This window comes from Arvicanthis niloticus, chromosome 12 (genome assembly GCF_011762505.2).
Source record: "Arvicanthis niloticus isolate mArvNil1 chromosome 12, mArvNil1.pat.X, whole genome shotgun sequence".
NCBI lineage: Eukaryota > Metazoa > Chordata > Mammalia > Rodentia > Muridae > Arvicanthis > Arvicanthis niloticus.
In genome coordinates, this window is record NC_047669.1 from 2,131,680 (window position 1) to 2,155,070 (window position 23,391).

Consider the following 23,391-nt stretch of genomic DNA (forward strand, 5'->3'; position numbering starts at 1 on the left):
ATACAGATGTTCCACCTGGGCTGAGCACCCAGCCACATATTCTCAACACTTACACCAGTAATGAGTCTCTGCACTATTGTCCACTGCAAAAAGAAGCTTTTCTGACCAAGGTTGGGAGTGACTCAGGTCTATGGGTGCAAACACAAATATTTAAAAGGTAGTTTGACAACCTGACCGTTTAGAAAATCAGCAACAGCAAGTTGCACCCCAGTGGCTCTGACCTCCATAGCCATCGGCTTTTATGTAAGTTTACAGTACCAGGCATGTGCTCCCTCTGGTATTGTACCTATAGTCTAAGTCTCAAACCAAACTTAAAAGACAGTTGTTTTGTTCCTTAACACTCATGTCTCTATTGCACATCTGGCCTGGCTGGTTGATACTGTATGAAGCATGTGAGGTTCAGCTCTGGGTGAGCCCACTGATGTCTTCTCTTCCTCAGGAGCCCGCATGGCAACATCTAGCACAATGAAAGCTAGCCAGCTGGAAAGAAGATTCCTAGTCAGTTTGAAATTGGTTTTTCTATATCCTTCAGTCACAGTGTGTTGTAGCCTCCAACTGGAGCCCATGACCTCCTCAGCTTTGACCAGGTGGTTTCTAGTACCAGGCTTAACTGTCCTCCTGTGGAGCAGGCCTCACTAGTTATGCTACAACAGTCACATCTTGTTCTGGCAACTCAGTATTATAGCATGCAGAGTCCCTCACTGGGTAAGAACATGGCTGTCTTCCCCCGGCCCCGCAAGGAGCCTGCATAGCACCTTCAACACTATGGAAGTTAGCCAGGAGGAAGAGTTTCTTGGACAGTTACAACTTGATTTCTCTATGTCCTACAAACAAACTGTGCAGTATCTCCAGCAATAGAATCTCAATGTTTAGTCAAGGTGAGCAACCAAGAACATTGGCAATAACCTATATTGTTTTGGGACTCACTGACCAAAAACTAATAGGGAGACACTTTGTGTCCAGGACTCAGATTTTTGTTTAAGAACCTATGTCTTCTGGTCAGCATGATCCATGTGTATAGTGTCCCTTTCTTCAAACTCCCTCCCCTCATTATATTTGTATTAGTTTACAAACAAATGGGTTTCCTACAGCTTCTTCATAAATCCTTAGTTTTGCTATCCCACACCATCTTCTATCTTATCCTCATTCCCATTTAAACCTTTAACCTTCAGCATTCTTTTTCTCTTCCATACAATGTGTTTTACTATTCTTTTTAATTTTATATTTTAGTTGGGTTGCAAGATTTTAGCATTCCTTGTGGCCCTTTAACACAGCTTCCATTTTATTAATCATTCCCTACCCCCTCACCCCCCTCACCCCCAGCCCTTTCTATGTCTATCCTTCTCCCGATGCCCCTCCCCTCCCTGCTTAACTCTTCTATGTCCACCCTCCCCGTTTGTATTTCCATTTTACTTATTCTCTACTATTTTTCTCCCCCTTATTGCATCCTTCCAATTGTTCACTTCTAGCTCCTAAATACCACACGCACTCCAAATTAAACAAATAAAACTGTGAAGATAGGGTCCACACATAAGAGAGAACACGAGGCGATTTTCTTCCTGTCTGGGTCTGAATAACCTTACACAGTGTAATTCTTTTGACATTTCAGCCATTTACCTGAGCATCTCGTTTCCCTTTTAAAAATAAAAGAATAATATTCCATTGTGTATATGCACCACATTTTTTATTACCCATTTACAGGTTGGTGGACATTGTAGGTTGATTCTATTTCTAGCTATTGTGAAGACAACACTGAGTGAGTGTCTGTGCAACAGGAGATAGCGTCCTTCAGGCACATGTGCAGGGTGGTATAGCTATCTCTGGTTCTTATAGGAACCTTCAGACTGAATTCCACAGTGGCTAATCTAGATTACACCATCTATAAAGATTTGCCTTTCTCCATATTTATGTCAGATGTCTATTTGATCTATTTTATGTATGGTGTCATTTAACACTACTGTTTCTGTTTCATTTTTGTCTAGATAATCTGTCTACTGGGAAAAAATGAGATTGCAGTACTGTAGTCACACACTATCACCGTGTTAGGGTCAATCCACGCTGTACATTTAATAGAGTTTGTTTAGAAAAATGAGTTTATGTTTAGAATTAAAATATCTTTTTGGTGGATTACCCATTAACAAGTATTCTTTTCTGTTTGAAGACTATTTTGTCAGATAGTAAATAGCTGTATTTGCTTATTCTATTTGCTGGAATATCTACTTCAGTCCTTTTACCCTACGTTAGTGTTTGCCATTGATCTTGGAGGCAACAAAAAGCTGGATCCTGTTTTCTAATCCAATTTTAATCCTTGTCTTTTTAGTGAGTTGAAACATTAGCACTGACAAGTATCATTGAAAGATTAATATATCATTTTACTTCTCTATACATTTTAATACCTTTTCTGGACACAACAGGCTAGGTTGTAGTATTTCAGATCTAGGAAGATATCTTTCCAGGTTCTTCTGGCTCTAAAAGTTTCTATGGTGTAATCAAGCATTATTCTGAATTGCTCTGTCTCTGTAAGTTGTTGCAGAAGATATTAAAAAATACAACATCCCACGCTATTCTCTGCTACTCACTGCCTCTTGGCTAGCCCCAGTCTGCAGTCTTTGTTTCTCTGGTTCGCCTGCCTCAGAGCCACCATCCACCTTCTCATCCATCCATCCCCTGTGGTCAGCGGTCACAAATCCCCTTAACCCAGTAAATCAAAACTCTAGAAGCTTATAATTAATCAGTCAGATTTATATATCAATAAACTCTCAACTCACAAGATGCCCACACAATAATTTCTGGCTCAATTGACAATGATACAAGCTGCCCACCTAGATTAGACAAGATCCCAATTATTCTATCCTTATATGTTATTTATAGCTACCTGTGGCTATTTAAAACCATACAGAATTTGGATTGTCTTCCTCTTGCTCCATCTTCCTTCCTTCTCCTCCTCTACCTGCCTCTCTGTCTCCCTCCTTCTCCCTCAAATTTCTCAGCTCCACCTTCCCTTCCACTGCCCAATCACTGGCTCTAGCCTTTATTTTACAAGTTAAGGTGTGGAGAAGGTCACAAGAAGTCACCTGTATAAGTGATTCACTCCTTGTCCACAGGCCCTCCCAAGAGAGTGGAATTAGCCTCAAAATACAAGCAACACCAGGGCCATCCACAACAGTATCATGGCCTTCTCTCTCAAAGTTTTCAATATCTTTTCTTTAGTCTGTGTTTTTAGTACTTTAGTTACAATATGTTAGTAGACATCTCTCTTCTGGTCCTGTCTATTTGACTTCTACCCAATCCCTTTTCTCATACTGATTACAATTTCCCCTCTCTCCACTCCTTCTAGTACTTCCCCACATGCTCCCCCATCCAGATCCACTTCCTCTCTGTCTCTCATTAGAAAACAACATGCATCTAAGAGATAACCACACATGACAAAATATAATAAGATAATACAAAACCAACACATCTTAGTTGGACAAAGCAAACCATTTAGGATGCTTCTTGACCCTGAATGCCACTTTTTAAAAAGCATTTTCTTTGTCTATTCCCCTTATTCTATGCCCATTATTTGAAAGTTAAGACTTCTCATGGTGTCTCAAAGCTGCCCTGTGTTCCATTCATACATTTTGTCATTGACCTTTACTGTTAGATCTGATTCTTCTACCTTGTGTCTAAGATCCGATATTGCTTTTCACCTACCATGTGCTATTGGTGAGCCTGTTCACTGAGGCTTTTATTTGCTTTACTGAGTTTTCTACTTCCAGAGTTGCTTTAATTTGGCTTTTGTTTAACAATTCTGTGTCATTCTCACTACAAGGTAATGATATAAGACAGTAGAACTTTTGGAACACATTCCTAACACTTACGGGGGGGGGGGGGGGGGGGGCTAGAGCTTATAAATGGAATTAAAGAATCTCAGAAGACAGCCCAAAGAGATGACTAGCTTCTTATGCCATTTTGCATGAATCAGAGAGCAGGCTCTCAGCACTAAGTTTGAACTAGGATCCCCAGCCACCAGAACTGCAAAAAAGGGAACTCTTATTGTTAAGTAGCTACCAGTGATACTTGGTTATAGAAATCCAAACAAAGACAGAAGGGAATATAAGGGGTCACTCGGTGTAAAGGGTTAAGTTAGAAGTTTAGCCATGAAAACCAGGGCCAACAAGGAAGACTATTCCACAAAAGCATCTGCTCTGTCACTTATTCAGTCCCTGTAGTTGGAGAAGGCAGCGTAATTAGCCTGTATTTAAGTTAGGGAGTAAGTAAGTACTGAAGTATATTAGCTTAACCATTAAACTATAAAACAATAAAAATAAGGTCAAGCATTGTCTCCCCAGTAACAGAACTGCATTGGAGTGTGGTAGCAAGAAGCTCACTGCCTTGCTTTTCTCGGTATTCTAACTGGAAGACAGTATAACAAAGCCATGTATATCTACAAAGCATAGCTGTAAAGGCTTTTAAAATACCAAACTTCTTTTAATCTGGTAAATTATATAAACCAGAATTATATGAATTTTGGTTTACTCTCATTTTTCATCTTTCAACTCGGGAGCAATAAGCAAAGTGTTGTTTTACACATAAAAAAGCTTAAATCGTGGTTAAAAACTTTCTGTCTTTATATTCACTTCAGTTTTATAGAGGGAAAATGGTGAAGACTAAGGTGGTAGGCTCACAGTTGGGTTCTCATGTAAGTCAGTAGCTATTGGACTTAGCTTGATAGTCATACTTTATACCACTATGAACACAGTGGCCAGAATTCCATAATCTGCTGGGTTTTATTTTAAACTCATTTTTAAAGGTTTCTTTCAGAAAGCCTTAGCAAAGAAATTTTAAAGCAATTCGGCAACATGTGAAGCACCTTAACGAAGAATGCACACCGTATTTTAAGAGCAGAGCAAATGCTTGTTTCTACCCGAGCAGGTTATCTGCATTTACTCTCCTCTGCGGCTCCGCAGACCTGACCGATCTCAGAGCCCAGGATGCAGACCTTGTGGCTTTGGACTGGCAGCGCAGCGTTTTGCTGGTGTCCTCCCATTTATTCTCTGAGCCTCTGTGGTTGTGCTGCTTGTCGTACAAGGTGGAGGGACCTTTGCACAGGTATTGCTGCCTAGAATTTAAAAGGAAAGAGAAGGTAAATACAGAGATACAGCACTCTAATAAGTTAACATTCTTCTGACCACATAAAAACAGCATCCCAAGACCTTAGAAAACCTTGGCATATATGTGTTATCCTTGACAGATTTTCCTGGGGAAGACCTCATTCTGTGTGTTCAGAAAGCTTCATATTCACATAGAAGGAAGATGGCTATATAAAGACCCCTCTCTGACTGCAGAAAGGACAGAATGTAGCTGCTAGTTGATCCTCTAAGTGTCTAGTCAGTGACTAAATTATTCAGATGAGCCATAGGAAAATACTACTGTGACAGCTGACATTGAGACTCTACAAGAATGTCTTAAGGTGAAATGAGCCAATGTGCTCCCTTCCCCCAGTGAATTAGATCCACATAACATCCCGAATACCATGTTTGCGGCCATGCTGAGATTATACATACACTGTCGCATGTATTTAGGACTCAAATAACCCTGAAACGCAACATGAGACACAGAAAGAGTAAAACACGGTCTTATATACAATTTCTGATATAAGTTATATGTCAAATTTCACAGACCTTTATTAAGTCACTTGCCAATATATTTCTCCTTATAGATAGATCCAATTGGGGAGGGTGACAATGCAATGTTAATAATAAACTAAACTCCAATTAGAAGAAAATAAAAATTTTATCAAGAATCCTTGATAATTGAAACAAATTTCTTAAATTTTAATTTAAGAAGCTCCCCTTAGTTATGAAAGGAAGCTTTATTTTTGCAAGACTGAAATATATAAAGTTAAACTATTCAAGGTCTTTTAAAGCCTTGAAATAATTCAGAACAACCAATGCTGAACTGAAAAGCCTAACTAGTCGTGTACTGAGTAATAAACCCAAATGACGAAACTACATATTAAATCACGATTGCTTTCTCTGTTCCCTTTGAAATTTAGTCAGTAAGCCAGATTTTAGAAAACATGAAGTTTCAGGTATTATCTGAGAACTTATTAGACAGCCAAGGCTGAAACAAATTATAATCACTTTCAACAGATACCTTTCTGCTAAAATGGTGTAAAATGGTTTTGGATTAAACATCATTTAGCAAAAGAAGTATTATGATATTTTTGAGAGAATGCTATTTAACACTTCTAAAAGAATAAAGAAAAATTCAAAATTTTTGAGACGGGGTGTCACTATGTAACTCTGGCTGGCCTGACATTTGCTATTTTGACCAGGCTGGTCTTGAACTTACAGAGACACCCCCTATATACACTTCTGTGTCCTCAATGCACATAACTCCTGGAATTGCATGTGTGAGCCATCATTCTCAGCCAAATGTTCCAATAATTAGATAGATGAGTGTTTATATATTTAAAACAAAACAAAAAGGAGCCAAAGTCTATCCCTCAGATACACAGCAACTGAAGCTTTGAGGGGATCCGGGTATCTGAGCCTGCTGAACAGCTGAGCACCCTAAGGTGGTCTTTTGTGGTCTAGTGAAGGATAGCTTTGGGGCAGAATCAGTAAAAAAGACACAATGTAAACCAGAGGGGGAAACTTTAACATAGGGGTAAATTCAAATCTGGCAAAGGAAGACTGTAGCTTTAGGCTTGAACTATAACAGCTAAAAATCAGGCTGTGGTGGCTAATATCAGTTGTCAACTTCATTATATCTACAATCAACTAAACACAAGCAGCTGGCAGGCATGTGTGAGATTTTTCTAAAACCATGTGAGGTGGGAAGATCTACCCTAAATCTGGGCCACACTGTCTGGTGACAGCCCACATCAAAGGATAAGACTGGAGGAAGCTTTTGCTTTTCTCTGCTTGCCCTCACTCTTGCTGGTAAATCCATCTATTCTGCTTCTGGAACATTCCTCCCCACTTTCCCACCCACCTAATTAAACAGACTTTCTTTTCCTCTCTCATTAGAATATGGGCATCTACAAATAATAGTAATAGAAAATGAAAACAAACAAATGAGAATAAGACAAAAGAGCAAATAAAAAAATACCCAAAGGAAAGGCACAAAAACCACAGACAGAGCAGAGAAATGCATGTTTGCATGAACAAAAATCACACGAAAACACAAAATAGGAAACCATAATATATATACAAAGGACCTGTAAAGGGGAAAAAGCCCTGACAAAGAACCTAAAAACAACAAATGCCATTAAGTTTGTTTAGTGTTGGTCATCTGCTGCTGGGCATGGTGCCCAGCCTTAAGAGTGGTTTGTATCCCAAGAGAAAATCCACTGGAGAGAATCATTTTTCATTTTTGAGTGGTTATCAATTGGACATAGGTTCTGGGTTAGTGATGAGATTCTGCTCTCTGCAGTGGGACTCCATAAGCCTGTGCAGACCCTGTGCATGGTGCCACAGTCGCTGTGAGTTCCTATGTGCATTGGTCCGGCTGGATCTAGAAGACAGTTTCCTTTGTGTCTTCCATCCCCTCTGGCTCCTCTCCAACAGGATTCCCTGAGCCTGGGGAAGGAGTTTGATGAAGACATCCTGTTTAGGGATTCCAAGGTTTTTCTCTCCCTGGGTAATGCCTGCCTGCGGGTCTCACAACATGAAACACAACTGGCTGAGAAACACTTAAATGTTCAACATCTGCTGTTTGTCATTTGTATATAAAAAGGCAGTGACTCTGCTTAAAGTGTTTATCAACTGTAGGAGTTTCCCTGTGGAATAGTTTCCCAGTGGAATTTTTGGGTCCTTAATGTATACTATCATATCATCTGCAAACAAATATTTTGACTTTTTCCTTCCCAATCTGTATCCCTTTGATCTTTACTTATTGGTCTAGTGAAGACTTCAAGTACTATATTGAACAGATATGGAGGGTGGACAATCTTGTCAATTTCTTGATTTTAGAGGAGTTGCTATGAGTTTCTCTCCATTTAAGTTGATGATGGCTGCAGGCTTACTGTAAACTGCCTTTATTATCTATGTCCCTTGGATCACTAATCTCTTGAGTACTTTTTTCATAAAGGCATGGTGGATTTTTGTCAAAGGTTTTTCTCTGCACATAGTGTGATGCTTCTCTCCTTTTGTCTTTCAGTTTGTTTATATGGTGGATCACATTTATTGACCTACGTACGTTGAACCATCCCTGCATCTCTGGGACGAAGCTGACTTGATGATGACGGATGATCTCTTTGATGTGTTTTTGGATTCAGTTTGCAAATATTTTATTGAGTGTTTTTACATCTATGTTTATAAAGGAAATTGGTCTGAAATTTTCTTTGTTGAGTCTTTATGTGGTTGAACTGTCAGTGTAACCGTTCTTATAAAACAAATTGGACAATTTTTTATTTTTACATTTGTGAAATAATTTGAGGAATACTAGGCTTAATTCGTTAAAAAATCTGGTAGAATTCAGCTGTGAATCCATGTTGCCCTGGGCTTTGTTTGGAATTTTTTTTTGGTGAGGGTGTACATCTTTAATCTCAGCAGTTGGGAGGCAGTGGCAAGTGGATCTCTCTTCAGTCAGAGCCAGTTCCAGGACAGTCAGGACAGTACAGAGAAAAACTGTCTAATGTTTAGAAGATTTTTAACTACTGCCTTTATTTTAGTAGGAGTTTATAGGTCTATTTAAATAGCTTATCTGATCTTGATTTAATTTTATAGGTCTTAAATATCAAGAAAGTTACCCATTTCTTTTAGATTTTCTATTTTGGTGCAGTACAGGTAAAATGTTCTTATGGTTTTCTGACTTTCCTCTGTGTTTGTTGTCATGTCCCCCTTTGTCTTCAATTTTTTTAATTTAGAACTTTTCTCTCTGCCATTTCATTAATTTGGGTAAAGGCTTGTTAACCTTAGTATCTTTCTCTTTGTTTCATTGATTCTTTGTATTATTTTATTGATATTTTAGTGATTTCAGCCCAGAGCTTGATTATTTCTTGCCAGTACTCCTTTTGCAACAGATTGCTTTTTCTCCTGGAGATTTTAGATATGCTGTTAGGTTAGTAATATGAGCTCTCTTCTTCTTTACTGTAGACACAGTGCTGTGACCTGCTTCTGAGTCCCGCCTTCACTGTAGGTTTGGGTGTGCTGTGTATTCATCTTCACTCTAATCCAAAAAGCTTTGAATTCCCTTCTTAATTTCTGTCTTGACCCAGTTTTCATTCAATACTCAGTTGTTCAGTTTCCATGAGTTTATAAGCTTTCTGTTGTTGCTAATATGCAATTTTAATCTGTGATGGTCTGATAGGACATGGGGTTATTTCAATTCTCTTGCATTTGCTGAGACTAGCTTTGTGATCAAGTATGTGGTCAAATTTGGAGAAATTTCATGCGTTGCTGAGAAGAGGGTGCATTCTTTTGTGTTTGGGTAAAATGTTCTGTAAATATCTATTCTGTCTACTAGATTTATAATATTACTTAGCTCCAAGATTTCTCTATTTAGTTTTTGTCTAGATGATTGGTCTATGGTGATAGTGAGATATTGAAGTCACCTCCTATCAGTGTGTTAGGGCCAATATGTGAGTAGTCTTTCTATTATGAACTTGGGTATCTCTGTGTTTGGTGCATAGGAGTTAAGAATTTCAATGTCCTTTAGGTAGCTTTTTTCTTTGATGATTATCTAGTGTCGTTCCCTAGTTCTTCTGATTAGTTTTCAAGTGAAGTCTATTTTGTCAGATATTAAAGTTTTCAACACCAGCTTACTTCTTAGGTCTGTTTGTTTAGAATATGTTTTTCATTCTTTTACCTTGAGGTGATGTGTTTCTTGGATGCAGCAGAAAGAGGAATTCTATTTTCTAATCCAGTCTCTTAGTCTGTGACTTTTAATTGGGAATTAACATCACCAGTGTTATCAATGAGCAGTGATTTTTGATTCCCATCATTTTTTTTTGTGGTAGTGTGAGATTTTTATACCCACTTTTGATCTGCTGGTGACGAGACTTTTTCCCTTGTGTTTTCTTGAATGTGGTTGGCCTCTTCAGGTTGATATAGGGTGGGATTTATAATAGACACTGTTTAAATATGGTTTTCTCATGGAATATTCTTTTTTATCTACTGTAATTGAAAGGTTTTTCTGGATATAGTATTCTGGGGTGGCATCTGTGGTCTCTTAATTTTAAGAGTTTGTAGAACATCTGTCCAGGCACTTCTGAGTTTTAGAGTCACCACTGAAGAGTCAGGAGTTATTCTGAACAGGTCTGCCTTTATATGTTACTTCCTCTTATTCCCTTGCAGCTTTTAATATTTTTTTGTATTTTTCCCCTCTACATTTAATGTTTTGATTATCATGTGTTGTAGGAAATTTCATATGTATTTAAGAGAGCAGGAAAGGTGTCTTATGGCAATTTTAGTAGAAGTAAACTGCCCAGAAGCAGAGACATACTAAAAACAAACATGAAACCTCACTTAAAATATAATGTTGGATTAACCAAGGAGTTGTGCATAGATTCTCATCTAAAACGACCCACAATAAAATATCTAATATTTAATATAATCATGGTACACTTTATGCAAAATCAGTTATAACACTAAATGTTACCTTTGACTTAGAATTCACTAATTTTCTACAAACATGTTTTTTTCTCTTACAAGGCTCAGTCTAGATACCACTCCTGAAGTGACCTGTCTCTTTGATACATACCAATCTGTTATATATGGGATACTAAGACTCCACTAGTTTTACATGACTTCAGCCCTTCTGAAGAATATTGTTGAGCATTTTGTACAGAATGTCCTTCAGACTGAGTTCTTCATGGTATGTTCTCACTCTTGCAAGTGAATGTGTTCATCTTGTGTCATACAACACTCCATTTGTTTTAGGATAATTAACATGTAATAATAACACTTAACATTGGTCACTTGGAAAGGGGGGTGCTTGCCAGTTCTTTTCAGCATAAGGCATTTTCAATGGTGTGTGTGTGTGTGTGTGTAAATGAGCTCACATGTGCAGGCACATGCAGAGAACTCAAGTAGTGAGGTTGCCAAGTTTATGCAGCAATCTCCTTCACCTGCCAAACGATCTTCCAATCTATCTACCTTACTCTTTAGAACAGCATCCATCATTGAATCTGGAACTCACTGTATCTAGACGGACTGGCTGGATATACAGCCTCCAGAACTAGTCTGTTTCCACCCACCAGTGATGGGAGGTCCATCCACCTTATTCTTTGACAAGGAGTCTCTCATTGAATCTGACTTATTATTTTAGCTAGACTGGATAGCCAGGAAGTCTCCAGGGTTTTCTTGTCTCCTCCCACCAGTGCTGGTGTGTACCACCATGCCTAAGGTTTTATGTAGGTATGAGGATCTGAATGTGAATTCAAGTGCTATTTTACTGAGCTATACTCCCAGACCTTAACAGCTCTTTCCTATCATCCCTTAAAATTCTTCACACTTATTCCACAGGTTGTAGAAAAGCATTGTATTTTATGTGCTAGCTAAAAGGCCTTGGCTACAAAATTAAGAGCATTTTAAAGTGATTATAAGAATGTCATCAAAGATATAAAACTCAGTTTACTCTCTTGCTACAGGAAAAACTCTCTTGCTACAGGAAAGAAATCCACTGTTAGAAATTTGTTTTGGAGAATGTCAAACTAAGTTCTAAATGTTTGTAAATGCACATACGATAGTATATTATTCTGTAAAAGCCACATTAGAAATAAGATGCATCAGGTGCATGTGTTGAGTATATTCTAAATGCTTGAAGTATTTCAGTTGTAGAAAATCTACACAGCTTTTACTGGATGGATATCTGTGTCGTGAAAATCTGAAGCGTTCCAAAACCCAGGAGCATTTTTAAGAACATCTTATTTTTTTGTTTAACTCCTCCTACAACATCTAAGATATTTTGGGTTTTCTCAGATTTGGATATACAGATTTGGGATGTTTAACCCTATAAATCAGTGAGATGAGAATGGAAGTGACAAGACAAGATGTAACTGGGAACTTAGGGCAGGATGTGGTAAACAACAAATAACAGCTATCAGATTTGTCATCTATATAGTATAGCATTCAAATATTTTATAAAGAAATTGAGCTTATAAATTACTTATATGAAGATAAAAACTCCATGGCAATCACAAAGTACACATACTACAGTTGCTGTTTCTTTTAAACATACCCCATATTTGTACATCCAGTTGCATCCTTCACAGGAGCTAACAACTGGAAACCACCAAAACACATAAATTAATGCATAAATTAATACATAAAATGTATGTACATGGAATATTATTGTCTCTGTAAAAGAAATGAGATTTTTATTAATGCTAACATGTTCACAACTCTTAAAGACATTATGATAAATAAAAGAACCCAGCCTCAAAAAAACAATTGCCATAAAACCTCATTTATATTCAGTACCTAATACAGTCAAATCTATAGAGAAAGCAGAACAAAGGTTGCCAAGAGCTGAGGAAGAAAGGTGGGAATGGCACATTATTACAGCAATTCTCGACCTATGGGTCATGACCCCCCCCCAAAGACCATCCGAAAAACACAGATATTTATAACAGCAGCAAAATATATGATTCATAACAGCAGAAAAATCATAGATACAAAGTAATAACAAAAAATTTTATGGTTAGGGGTCACCACAACATAAGAAACTGTATTAAAGGGTCAAAGCATTAGGAAGGTTAAGAACCACTAAGTTATTGTTTAAACAATACGGAGTTTCACATTGGTAAGCTGTTAGAATTCTGCATATGAAGGGTTCAGAGTAACATAATAAAGGGAGATATTTAAAACTGATGTTCTATATATTTTGTTATGTTTATACACAATTAGAATTTAAAATTAAATGTTAATGTATGTTATGTAACAATTTCTTCCTAGGAAAAACCTTCCATCTTGGAGGGAAACTATTAAGATATGGGATGTTACAAATGGAGGTGAAACAATGTATCCAACAGAAGGTGTGAAGCTTGGGCAGACTCTACACAGATGAGATAAAAATGGGCTCTTCCCTCCTCAAGTGCACTCAGCTACAAGGACTGCCTAGAGAATCTCTGACTGATGCAGACCTTCCTAGAAGTGACTTAGACCAGCTGGGCCACGTGGAGAGAGAACTCTTTAAACTGCTGGCTCCTGAAGTGGGCTCCAGCTCCCAGCTTTTACAAGCTGTCACCCATGCTGGAGTTGACTTTGGTGAGTCTTTGAATCATTTCTGATCTTACAGGTAACCTCTTGCCTACACTACTGTAAGTGAATTTAATAAAATGCATTAGTTCACCAAGTTGGACTTTGGAGGTATCCATACTTTAGTTTATTGTCATTCCTCTATCTGCTGTTAACAAATTTCATTCTTGTCTCCCCAGAAACAGTATCATATAGTATTATGTAATGAAGAAAAGGACATCCTGAGTTCCTGTCATCTCTAACAGCAAGCAATCATGTTACTATCTCTTGAGTGTGTGGTTTCTCCAAGGCTGTGCTCTGACTTCCTTGATGGGCATAGGCGTCCTAGTCCTGAGACTGCTGCTCGCCATGCTCTGCTCCAGAGGAGCACTTTCACCTGTCCCCTCGCATTGCTACTAGCATAAAATTTATCTCACAACCATCATTCCCCAGAATCAACATTCTGAACACCTCATCTCATAGCTGCTTCCCCAGATGACTGTCTTTACAACTCTCTACCTCCAATAACGCAACTCCATCCATGCCAAGTCAGAGCTCTTGCAAGCAACGGGAACCCGTTCTTATGTCATCATATATCCTGTCCATAAGAAAATGCTGTTGGTTCTGTGTATTTGTTACTTTTCTGTTGCTATGATTAAACACCACAACCAAGGTGTGTGTGTGTGTGTGTGTGTGTGTGTGTGTGTGTGTGTGTGCAGTTATCAGGATTATGCTTACAGAAAGATAAGAGTTTTTCATGGCAGCAGACAGGCATAGCAGCAGGAGCAGGAGCAGGAAGCTGAGAACTCACAACTTCCAACACAAGCATAGATCAGACCGAACTGGCAGCAGCATGCAGCTTTTACTCTGAAAGCTGCAACCAGCAACATACTTCCTCCAGCAAAGTTCCATATCTAAGCTTCCCCAAACCTTGCTACCAACTGGAGACCAAGTATCACTCAAACTACCCAACTCTACATTCAAAATATTTCCAGACTTCGCATGCTGATCGCTACCTGTATTGTTACTCTGGATCAAAGCAAGCCCTCCAGAGAGTCTCCACACTCCTTCTCTAACTTCCAGTATGGTCGGCAGCTTGAAACTGCGTTACTGGTGATCATGTGCTTAAGCTTCCTACGTGGCTCACACTGTACCAGGAGGAAAGCTCACGGTCTTTACAGTGATCTGTAGTCACCTCACGAGCAAGCCTTGGCTCCGCTGTCAGGGATCTCATCATTTACAACTGCTCTGCTTACATCACTCCAGGAGCATTGATCTGTGCTCCACACTCTGGCCAAACACATTTTATGACCTACCTGTTCTCTGCTGGGATGCTTCTCCAGATAATTTTTGGCTACCTGTTTTTTTTTTTTTTTTCAAATCTTAGCTCAAATTGCACCTTCTCAATACAAATGACCCTGACACACGACTTTCTATAGTTGGTCTTCCTACAATCTTTTCCAAATCATTTTCCTGCAGCTCGTATCCCATGTAATAAATGATACACTGTTTGCTTTCTCTACTCAGAATCTGAGCTATAGAACTCAGTCGTCTTTGTTTGGATAGATTTCTTGACCATCACTTGTTGCATAGTAGTGAACAATAAATATGTTGAAGAGATAAATTCTAGAGACCTTAGGGGCAAGTGTTTCTTTTCTTGCCTAGATATGATTTGCTAAACAATAGCAGAATATGCAAGTGTATTATAACTCACAATGTATTTCTACGCACTTCCAATTTTTATCCCAAACCTGAAACATTAAACATTATTTCTATACAAGTTCCAATTTTTCAGAAGTAGGGGTAAAAGGAGGAAAAGCTTAGACTGTAAGAATGTTCTTCACATTCCAGAAGCAAATTTGTAAACATCTGGAGCTCTGAAACTTCTCAGATGTTCACCTTAATAACAATAGCAGATGTTGGCTTGCTGCTACAACGTGCATTAAAAAGGCTATTGCGTGTTACCATTACGTGCAGGCATGCCACATAACATCATACTGCCATCAGAAGGGAAGTGGGGACAATAGTATCTGGGTTATGGTGAATGCTTTATAAATAACTGTTTCTCTAATTATTTATCTGGATGCCCATTCTTTCGCCACATTGGTTACAGACAACCTCTCTGCTGCTTGGTTGCTCACATTGGTTACAGACAACCTCTCTGCTGCTTGGTTGCTCACATTGGTTACAGACAACCTCTCTGCTGCTTGGTTGCTCACTTGGTTACAGACAACCTCTCTGCTGCTTGGATGTTCTTTCCTCCCCATCCAGCACTTGCTCATGCCCATTCACTCCTCAGCATGTGACAGTCACTTCAGCGCCCAGGCCTTTGCTGTCTGCTTGGATTAATAAGACATTGTTTTGGATAATTTCTGGTAAAAATCATAACTCTTGAAAGTCAACACAATAATTTATTATTTTAAGATGAACAGGCCTAGAAAAGCAAATATCTCTTATTTAATAAAGATGATCTCAGAATTTGTAATGGTAAAATAATGTCTAGTAACTGGCAAGTAAAATTTGTTATAGACAATGTGAATCCCACTGAAAGCCTCATTGCTAATCAGTATTTTTATATAATATTACATTCCTGTAAATGAGTAGCCTAGATTCCATAAACTTTTAAAATGTTCCCTTTATTTGATTTTCTTCATTTGTTATTATTGTAATTGCTAGTTTTTGTTAAGATGTCTCACTATCTGAAAAGCATATTTAAGTGGCCATGGCCACTTAAAGAAAAAAAACCCTCAGGGCTTTGTGGACTTTTTTCTTTGGGAAAATTCAATGGCCATCTATAGAACAAAATCTATTATGTTTCAATGTATTTTATCCCCTATCCATTTCTCCTAAGCTACAAAGTGAAAACCCTAAGTGCCTGTTCACAAAATTCTCAGGAATAGAAAAACACCCTCAAGTAATTTATGCTTAAGTAGCAAGGAGAGATAGACAATTGCATATGTATGCATGTGTGTGTGTGTGCGTGTGTGTGTGTGTGCATGTGTGTGTGTGTGTACGCAAAAAAGTCATAGAAAAAGAGCCTGTAAGTTTGAGAGTGAGAGGGGAATTGAAGGAGTTGAGGGGAAAAAAAGGAAAGGCATAAGTATATAACTTAGGCTATATTAAAAAAAGACATATCCTAAAATTCTTTAATAGTTTAAAAATCTATAGTAAGCATAAAATAACAAAAGATAAAAATGATGAATTTAAAGGGATTTACTTAATATCTATACATATAATATGTAGCTATTATATAAGTTATATATAATATATATATATTACAGGTATATACATACATGACCTCTTCACATCTTTCTATCTATAGCTATTATAAAAGACACAGTAGCTGATTCTTCTTAATTTATTATGATATAGTTAAAAAATAAAAGTACATTCCTAGTTAAGAAAGGCATCTGCTAAAACAACTTAATTTCCTTCCTCGCTTCCTTCCTTCCTTTGTTTCTTCCTTCCTTTTTTCCTTCCTTCCTCCCCTCCTTCCTTCCTTCCTTCTTTCCTTCCTTCCTTCCTTCTTTCCTTCCTTCCTTCCTTCCTTCCTTTCTGTTTTTCTGATAATAGTAACTAAACCTAGGCCTCACAGAGGCTAGACAAGTGTTCTACCACTTAAGCACTCCCCAGTACTTTCCCCTCCTGTGTTGTAGTCCCACTACATCAACCAACAGGTAAATGAGATGAATAGACAATTGTTAAAAACAAATAAGATGTAAGTGGCAATAAACATGATAAAAATGTTCAAGTTTATTAGTCATTGAAGAAATATAAACTAAAACTACATTGACACTAAGACCCTGTTTTACCATTACCATTCAGAGGTGGTGGTTAAGAAAACCGAAAGCAGTTGCTGGATAGGACAAAGGGAACCTCATACAGTGCATGTAAACTAGTCTAGCCACTGTGGGGACCAGGGTGGATGCGCTTTTTGAAAACGACACACAGATCTAGCATGTGACCCAGTATATCCTTCCATGTCTACATTTCACAGAGGTGCCTGTGTCACTATTCACAATACTTATAGAGCCAACCTAAGTACCTATCAACAGAAGAATGAAAACAAAAAATATGGTATCTATGTACAATAGGAAAGATTTCAAAGAAGCCATGTTATTTGAAGGAAAACAGATGCAAGTAGAGATTCTCATGTCAAGAAAATTAAGTCAGTTTCAGAAAAACAAATGTTTTCTTACTTGTGGCTCCTAGGTCTTAATATAGATATAAAATGATGAAAGTAGAACTGAATTTGTCTAGGAGAACACAAGTAGTAGGAAAGATGGGGAAGTAAAGATAGAACACACTTAAATCACAATAACAATGTGTACTTAAAACTATCCTTTTTTCTTTTCTTTTTTTTTTTTTTTGGTTTTTCGAGACAGGGTTTCTCTGTGTAGCCCTGGCTGTCCTGGAACTCACTCTGTAGACCAGGCTGGCCTCAAACTCAGAAATCTGCCTGCCTCTGCCTCCCAAGTGCTCGGATTAAAAGCATGCACCATCACTGCCTGGCTTTTTAAAATTTTTTTATTGGATATTTTATTTATTTACATTTCCCCATTCCTAATCCCCCCATAAACCCCCTATCCCATCTCTCATTCTCCTTTTTGCTTTTATACCATGTAATTACATGCAAGTGTTGAGGTCAGTTCTAGGTTGAGAAACTAGCAATACAATAGATACAAATAGTCAAGGAACAAGCAAGACAATAAACACAAATAGTCAAAGAGCAAGCAAGGCAATAACAAAGTTCCCTGAACACTCCTGTGATCACTGTTTCTCAGGGGTTATCAGGATGACCAAAATATCTGAGCCTACTTCTCTGTCCTAGCCCAAAGTCATTTTCTTGCCTGAAGCCTACTTCTTTGTTCTAGCCTAAGATTTATATTCCTGCCTGAAATTATTTCTTTGTTGTAGCCTAAGATTTATATTCCTTCCTGAAATTACCTTTTTGTTCTAGCCTAATGTCAGATTCCTGACTGAAACCCATTTCCCTGTCCTTGGCCAATGTCAGATTCCTGCCAAGAAGTCCCAAAAGCTCTCCATATTTCCCCCTTTTTTATTTCATAAACAAGACTGAACCTGTCTTAGGTCATTCTGACAAGAATGCCTTCCTTACCCATTGTGGAATATGCATTATTCAAAGCAATGCACTTCTGCCTTAGGTTGGTAAGGCTCTGAATCTTACCCGTCCTTGCTTTGACAGCCTGTTAAATTAATAACTCTGTCTGGGAGTACATTTTCAGTTTCAAGTCATGTACTTGGGCTACCAACATGTTGATGTTGTTAAAGACAAGCTCTCATGCTATGGGCAGGAATAAAAGTATTCCCAAAACAAAAAGGGCTAGTGTAATCAAGCTATATATGCCATTCTTGACATTTGACCAAAATGGAAATACTGAGCTCAAGCCATGGATAATTTTATTAGCATTAACTGCAGCATCAAAGCTCAGCAGAGCAGAATTCTTTAAATTCATAATCTCACTATGCAAAGTTAAAACATACAGAGAGGTGTTAGAATTATGCTGAAAAACCCTGCAAGTGTCTTTAAACTTTTTCCTAATTATAATGACTATCAGTGTAATTTTTGGAAGTAACCCAACTCCATTGGTATTTGGCATGACACTCGAGATGGCTCCTTACTTTTAAACTCTGAACCTTCTTCTAATAATTTGAATAAGATAAGAGCATCAATCCGATGTTCCAAATGCCTATCTAAATTCTCTTGTATACTCAACACATTAGTAACATGTTTTTTCTAAATGATTAACAAAATCAAACTGACCACGGGGTCCCCAATGGAGGAGTTAGAGAGAAGACTGAAGGAGATGAAGGGGCTGGTGGCCCCATGGGGCAAGTGACAATACCAACCAACTAGAGCTCTCAAGGTCTAAATGGCCAGCCTGGGAACACACATAGGGGGACCCATGGCTCCAGCTGTGTATGTAGTTGAGGATGGCCTTGTTGGGCATCAGTGGGAGAGTAGAGATTTGGTCCTAGGAAGGCTGGATTCCCCAGTATGTGGGAATTCAAGGGAGGCAGGAAATGGTGGATGGGTGGGGACATGCCCTCAGATAAGGGGTTTTGGAGGAGGGGGATGAGGAAAGGGGATAACATCTGAAAGGTAAATAAATAAAATACTCAATAAAAAACAAAACAGATAATGGAACTGACTATTGCAGTTGAGCATTTGAGATGTTTTGTCAACAATTTAATATTACCCATATTACTGGGATTCCTTATAATCCTCAAGAACAAGGTATTATGGAAGGTACCCATGGAACTTTAAAACAATACCTTCATAAAATACAAAAGGGGGGTTATATCCCCTTACACCACAAATTTATTTAAATCATGCTCTTTTTATTTTAAATTTTTAAAAAATTTGGATGCCAAGGAACTTTCTCCTGAGAGTCTATGGCACCCTACAACTAGGCATACTTACGCCTAGGTGAAAAGGAAGCACTTACTGGCATAAGGCATGATCCTGATCAGGTATCTAATATGAGGACGAGGGCATGTTTGTGTTTTTTCTGCAGAATGCTGAAGGAGCATGGTGGCTGCCAGAGTGATTGGTGAGACATGCTGGTGCTGAGACAAAGAGTGATGCTGACCTGTGAAGCTTGCTGAGTGCCCTGACAATGGTGACTGGGGAGCTGTACTAGACATATGCTCCTGACCCACCTTTGTTTCCCTATATCCCAGATGGGACAAGCTGCCTTGCCTCAAGTTTTTAGACCTTGTAGAACAGAGAACCAAAAAGAGAAGTTATAATGACTCTTGTAGTTTTCCTAAATGTGACCAGTTATTCAAACTCAATCATGTACTGGTCTAGAAATCAATCCAATATTGGAAATAGCAGTCTTCATTTGGGAGGCTGGATCTGGACATTTTCAGAGACTTATTTGGAAGTTAGCTGCAGTTCTCTATGATGTTATGCTAGCAAGAGATAAAGTTGGGACAGAATCTGGATTTCAAACAAGTGTTAGTACATGTGTTAAGGCTCTTTTAATTGTCAAGTTAAAATTACTTTTGTTCCTTCTACAGTATTTATTGTAAGTTGCATTGCTTGTACAGTTTCTAATTGTGTTAGTGTGTTGAAACCTGGAATGTCTATTACAGGGACCTTTCATCCAGATTTGTCTTATTGCCCTGAGTATTACAAAACCTTGGTTTTCTGAAAAAAGCTTGCAAGTACTGGAAGAAGTGAGTTAGTCTTTAAGCAGAAGCAAGAAGGTAGTGGTCTTGATTATTGCTGGTGTAACAGCTTTAGTTACATTCATTGCTAGCACCACTGCTTCTGTAATTACTTTGACACAAGAAGTTAATTCAGCTACTTTTGTTAGTCATTTAGCAAAACTGTCCTTATGTAACCCAGTACCACACACAATGAATATACATTAATGAAAAGTGTGTGTGTTAGCTACTTCTCTACTGCTGTGGTAAAACTTCATAACCAAGCTAATCATAGAAGGACAGTTTCAGATTTATAGTTCTAGAAGCCTAGTAGCTTATCACTATCATGGGAGTCTGGGTGGCAGCAGCACCAGACATGGCTACAGAAACAGTTGAGAGCTCACATTTCAAACCAGAAGCAGAAGCACGGTAGCACAACAGATGAGTTTTGAAACCTCAAAGCCTGCCCCTAGTGACACAGCTCCTCCAAGAAGGCTACATCTCTTAATTTTTTCAAACAGTTTTTACCAACTGGGGACTAAGTATTCAAATACATGAAATCTATGAGGGTCATTATCATTCAAACCATGATAATGGGTATATATGTATGTGTATGTATACACATATGTACATGTGTGTGTATATATACATATAATGTATATATATATGTGTATGTGTGCATGTACCGTATGTATCATATATATGTGTGTGTGTGTGTGCATGTACCATATGTATCACATATATATATGTATGAGTACACATCGATATATTATGCTAGGTGACAGGGTTCATTGTATACTCCAGGCTGTCCTGAAACTTACCATGTGACCAAGAATGGCCTCAAACTCATGGCAATTCTCCTGTCTGTCTCCCAATGGCTGGGATTATAGGTATGCACCACCATATCCATATATACATATACATATTTTAAAATGTGAACTGTACCTTCCAGAGCAAGAGGAGCTTGAAATAAAAATTACAGTTAGAAGGGAAAAGCCAGGGGCGTTTATTGGTGTGATTTCCAGCCATGTACTCATTGACTAATATTCTCGATCACAGTGGTGGACTCAGTGACTAATGTTCTCGATCACAGCCGTGGACTGAGACTCTCATTATCTACTTCACTTTCTAGTTTTGTTCTTAGCAAGTACGGGTCAAGTCATTTGTCCATCCTCTAAGGGCCGATGTCCTTAAGTTTGCTGAAAGTATCCACAAACACCAGCAGGGTGGGGAGAAGCATGGGATAAGAGCTCCAGAACTTCCTGGGTATTTCCTAATTTCATTTGAAAATATGCCAAATATCACAAAACTTTTGACAACTAATATTTAGAGCTAAGGTTCTCAATCTTCCTAATGCATTTTTAATACATTTCCTCATGTTATGGTGATCACCAACAGTAAAAATAGTTTTGTTATTATTTCATAACTAATTTTGCTACTGTTATGAATCATAATGGAAAGACTTTTAGAGATACAAGTTTGACAGAGGGGCTATGTCCTACAGGTAGAGAAACCCTGACTGAGAGCTTCATGTTGCTTTAACACTTATGTAGTCTGCTGCAAAGACTCTTGCTTTTAACACCACTAAGCTTATTCCCACAGTTAAATTATGAGAGCAGTGGTGTCTAACTAAACTAAATGTTCATTTATGAATCAAGCATGATGTTTGCACAGCACACTTTATGCTTTCTTTCATTCCCTCCCCTCTAGAATCCTACAGGCAATATAATCAAGACATTATAAAGTCCATTATAAAAATTCAGTGGAGAGATTAAGTGGATAGGCTGATGTCAAATTTTGCTTCTATGTTTGATTTGTGGGCACACCTGCAATTCAAGCTTATAAATCCTTGGGTTTTACTAAGAAACTCAAGTGATTACATTGATTATATCTCAGCCCAGATGATATAGACAGGAGCTTTAAAAGACCCAGTATCCCAGACAATGCAATTTAATAATTTAATAACAATGCATAGTAAAGAGCACGCATTTATTTATTAATAATGACTTATTAACTACCCAAGAGCAATGTATGCTAAGAGCAGTCCAGTCTTGACTTGGGATAACTCAACAGATAGAAGCACAATGCAGGTCACTTCCTCTGTGAGCTTTGAGCCCTTTGCTCGCCCACTTTCCAGGTCCTCAAACCTTTGGCACACTTCCTGATCCTCCTACTTCTGACCTACACTTGATTCTCAGTTCTGAAGCTGAAAAAAATGCCCCTACTACAGAATCTCATGCATTCTCTATAGAATTCAGGGCCATGCTATGGCAGAATCCTCATGATTTTTAGGTCTGAGCTACATGGCTGCAGTTTCTGATAAGCTGACCACACGCCAGCCATTGCTCTTAATACATCATAAGTGTGTGTTTGTGTGTGTGTGTGTGTGTGTGTAAGAGAGAGGGGGGGAGAGAGAGAGAACGAACTCTGTGATATAGTTACATACTGACAAAGATTCCACTCATTACATGTAAGTAGCACAGTAATTTTAAAGTGAATAAAAAATATTGTTTTAGACTCTAGCACCAATCACAAAAATAATTAGAAACACCATATTATAGTACAAAACCAAGTTTAAGAAATAATTTCAGATTTTTAAATGGAGTTTTAGATTTGTTTTTAAAACTCAAGGAAATAATGAATGTCCACAGGGTAAATTTAGATTTCAAATTCATTTTAAGAATTCTACTCAAATCTAGTGCCACAGAGCTCAAGACAGTCTTCTCTCCAGACATGGAATGTGTGCCGTTTTGTTTTGTTTTGAGACAGGGTTTCTCTATGTAGCCCTGGCTGTCCTGGAACTCACTCTGTAGACCAGGCTGGCCTCGAACTCAGAAATCCGCCTGCCTCTGCCTCCCAAGTGCTGGGATTAAAGGCCTGAGCCACCACTGCCTGACCCCCATTTTTTTCTCCTACAAAAGGACGAAAAATATTAGAGAAAAGGTTAATGTTAACAACAGTTCAGGAAGGACAGGTACCAAGGAGGATCTGTAAGATCGTTACCCTGTCAAGGAAATAACTTTCCAATATGGGTCTGCAGTGTCCA

At 38.3% G+C, this 23,391-nt stretch overlaps 1 protein-coding gene across 5 annotated transcripts in view; it reads right to left on the reverse strand.

Moving 5' to 3' along the window:
• Window positions 1-23,391, reverse strand: part of Fgd4 (FYVE, RhoGEF and PH domain containing 4) — a 176,512-nt gene that overhangs the window by 89,551 nt on the left and 63,570 nt on the right. For 4 of the 5 annotated variants that reach the window (XM_076942521.1, XM_034515150.2, XM_076942520.1 and 1 more), the window contains exon 2: window positions 4,982-5,101. Coding sequence is in view for 2 of the 5 variants with exons in the window: in XM_034515150.2 (XP_034371041.1) it covers window positions 4,982-5,101 (120 nt within the window). In the remaining 3 variants the exon portion in view is untranslated. Of the gene's footprint in view, window positions 1-4,871; window positions 5,102-23,391 lie in introns of all 5 variants that reach the window. The other variant, XM_076942522.1, reaches the window with a different exon arrangement.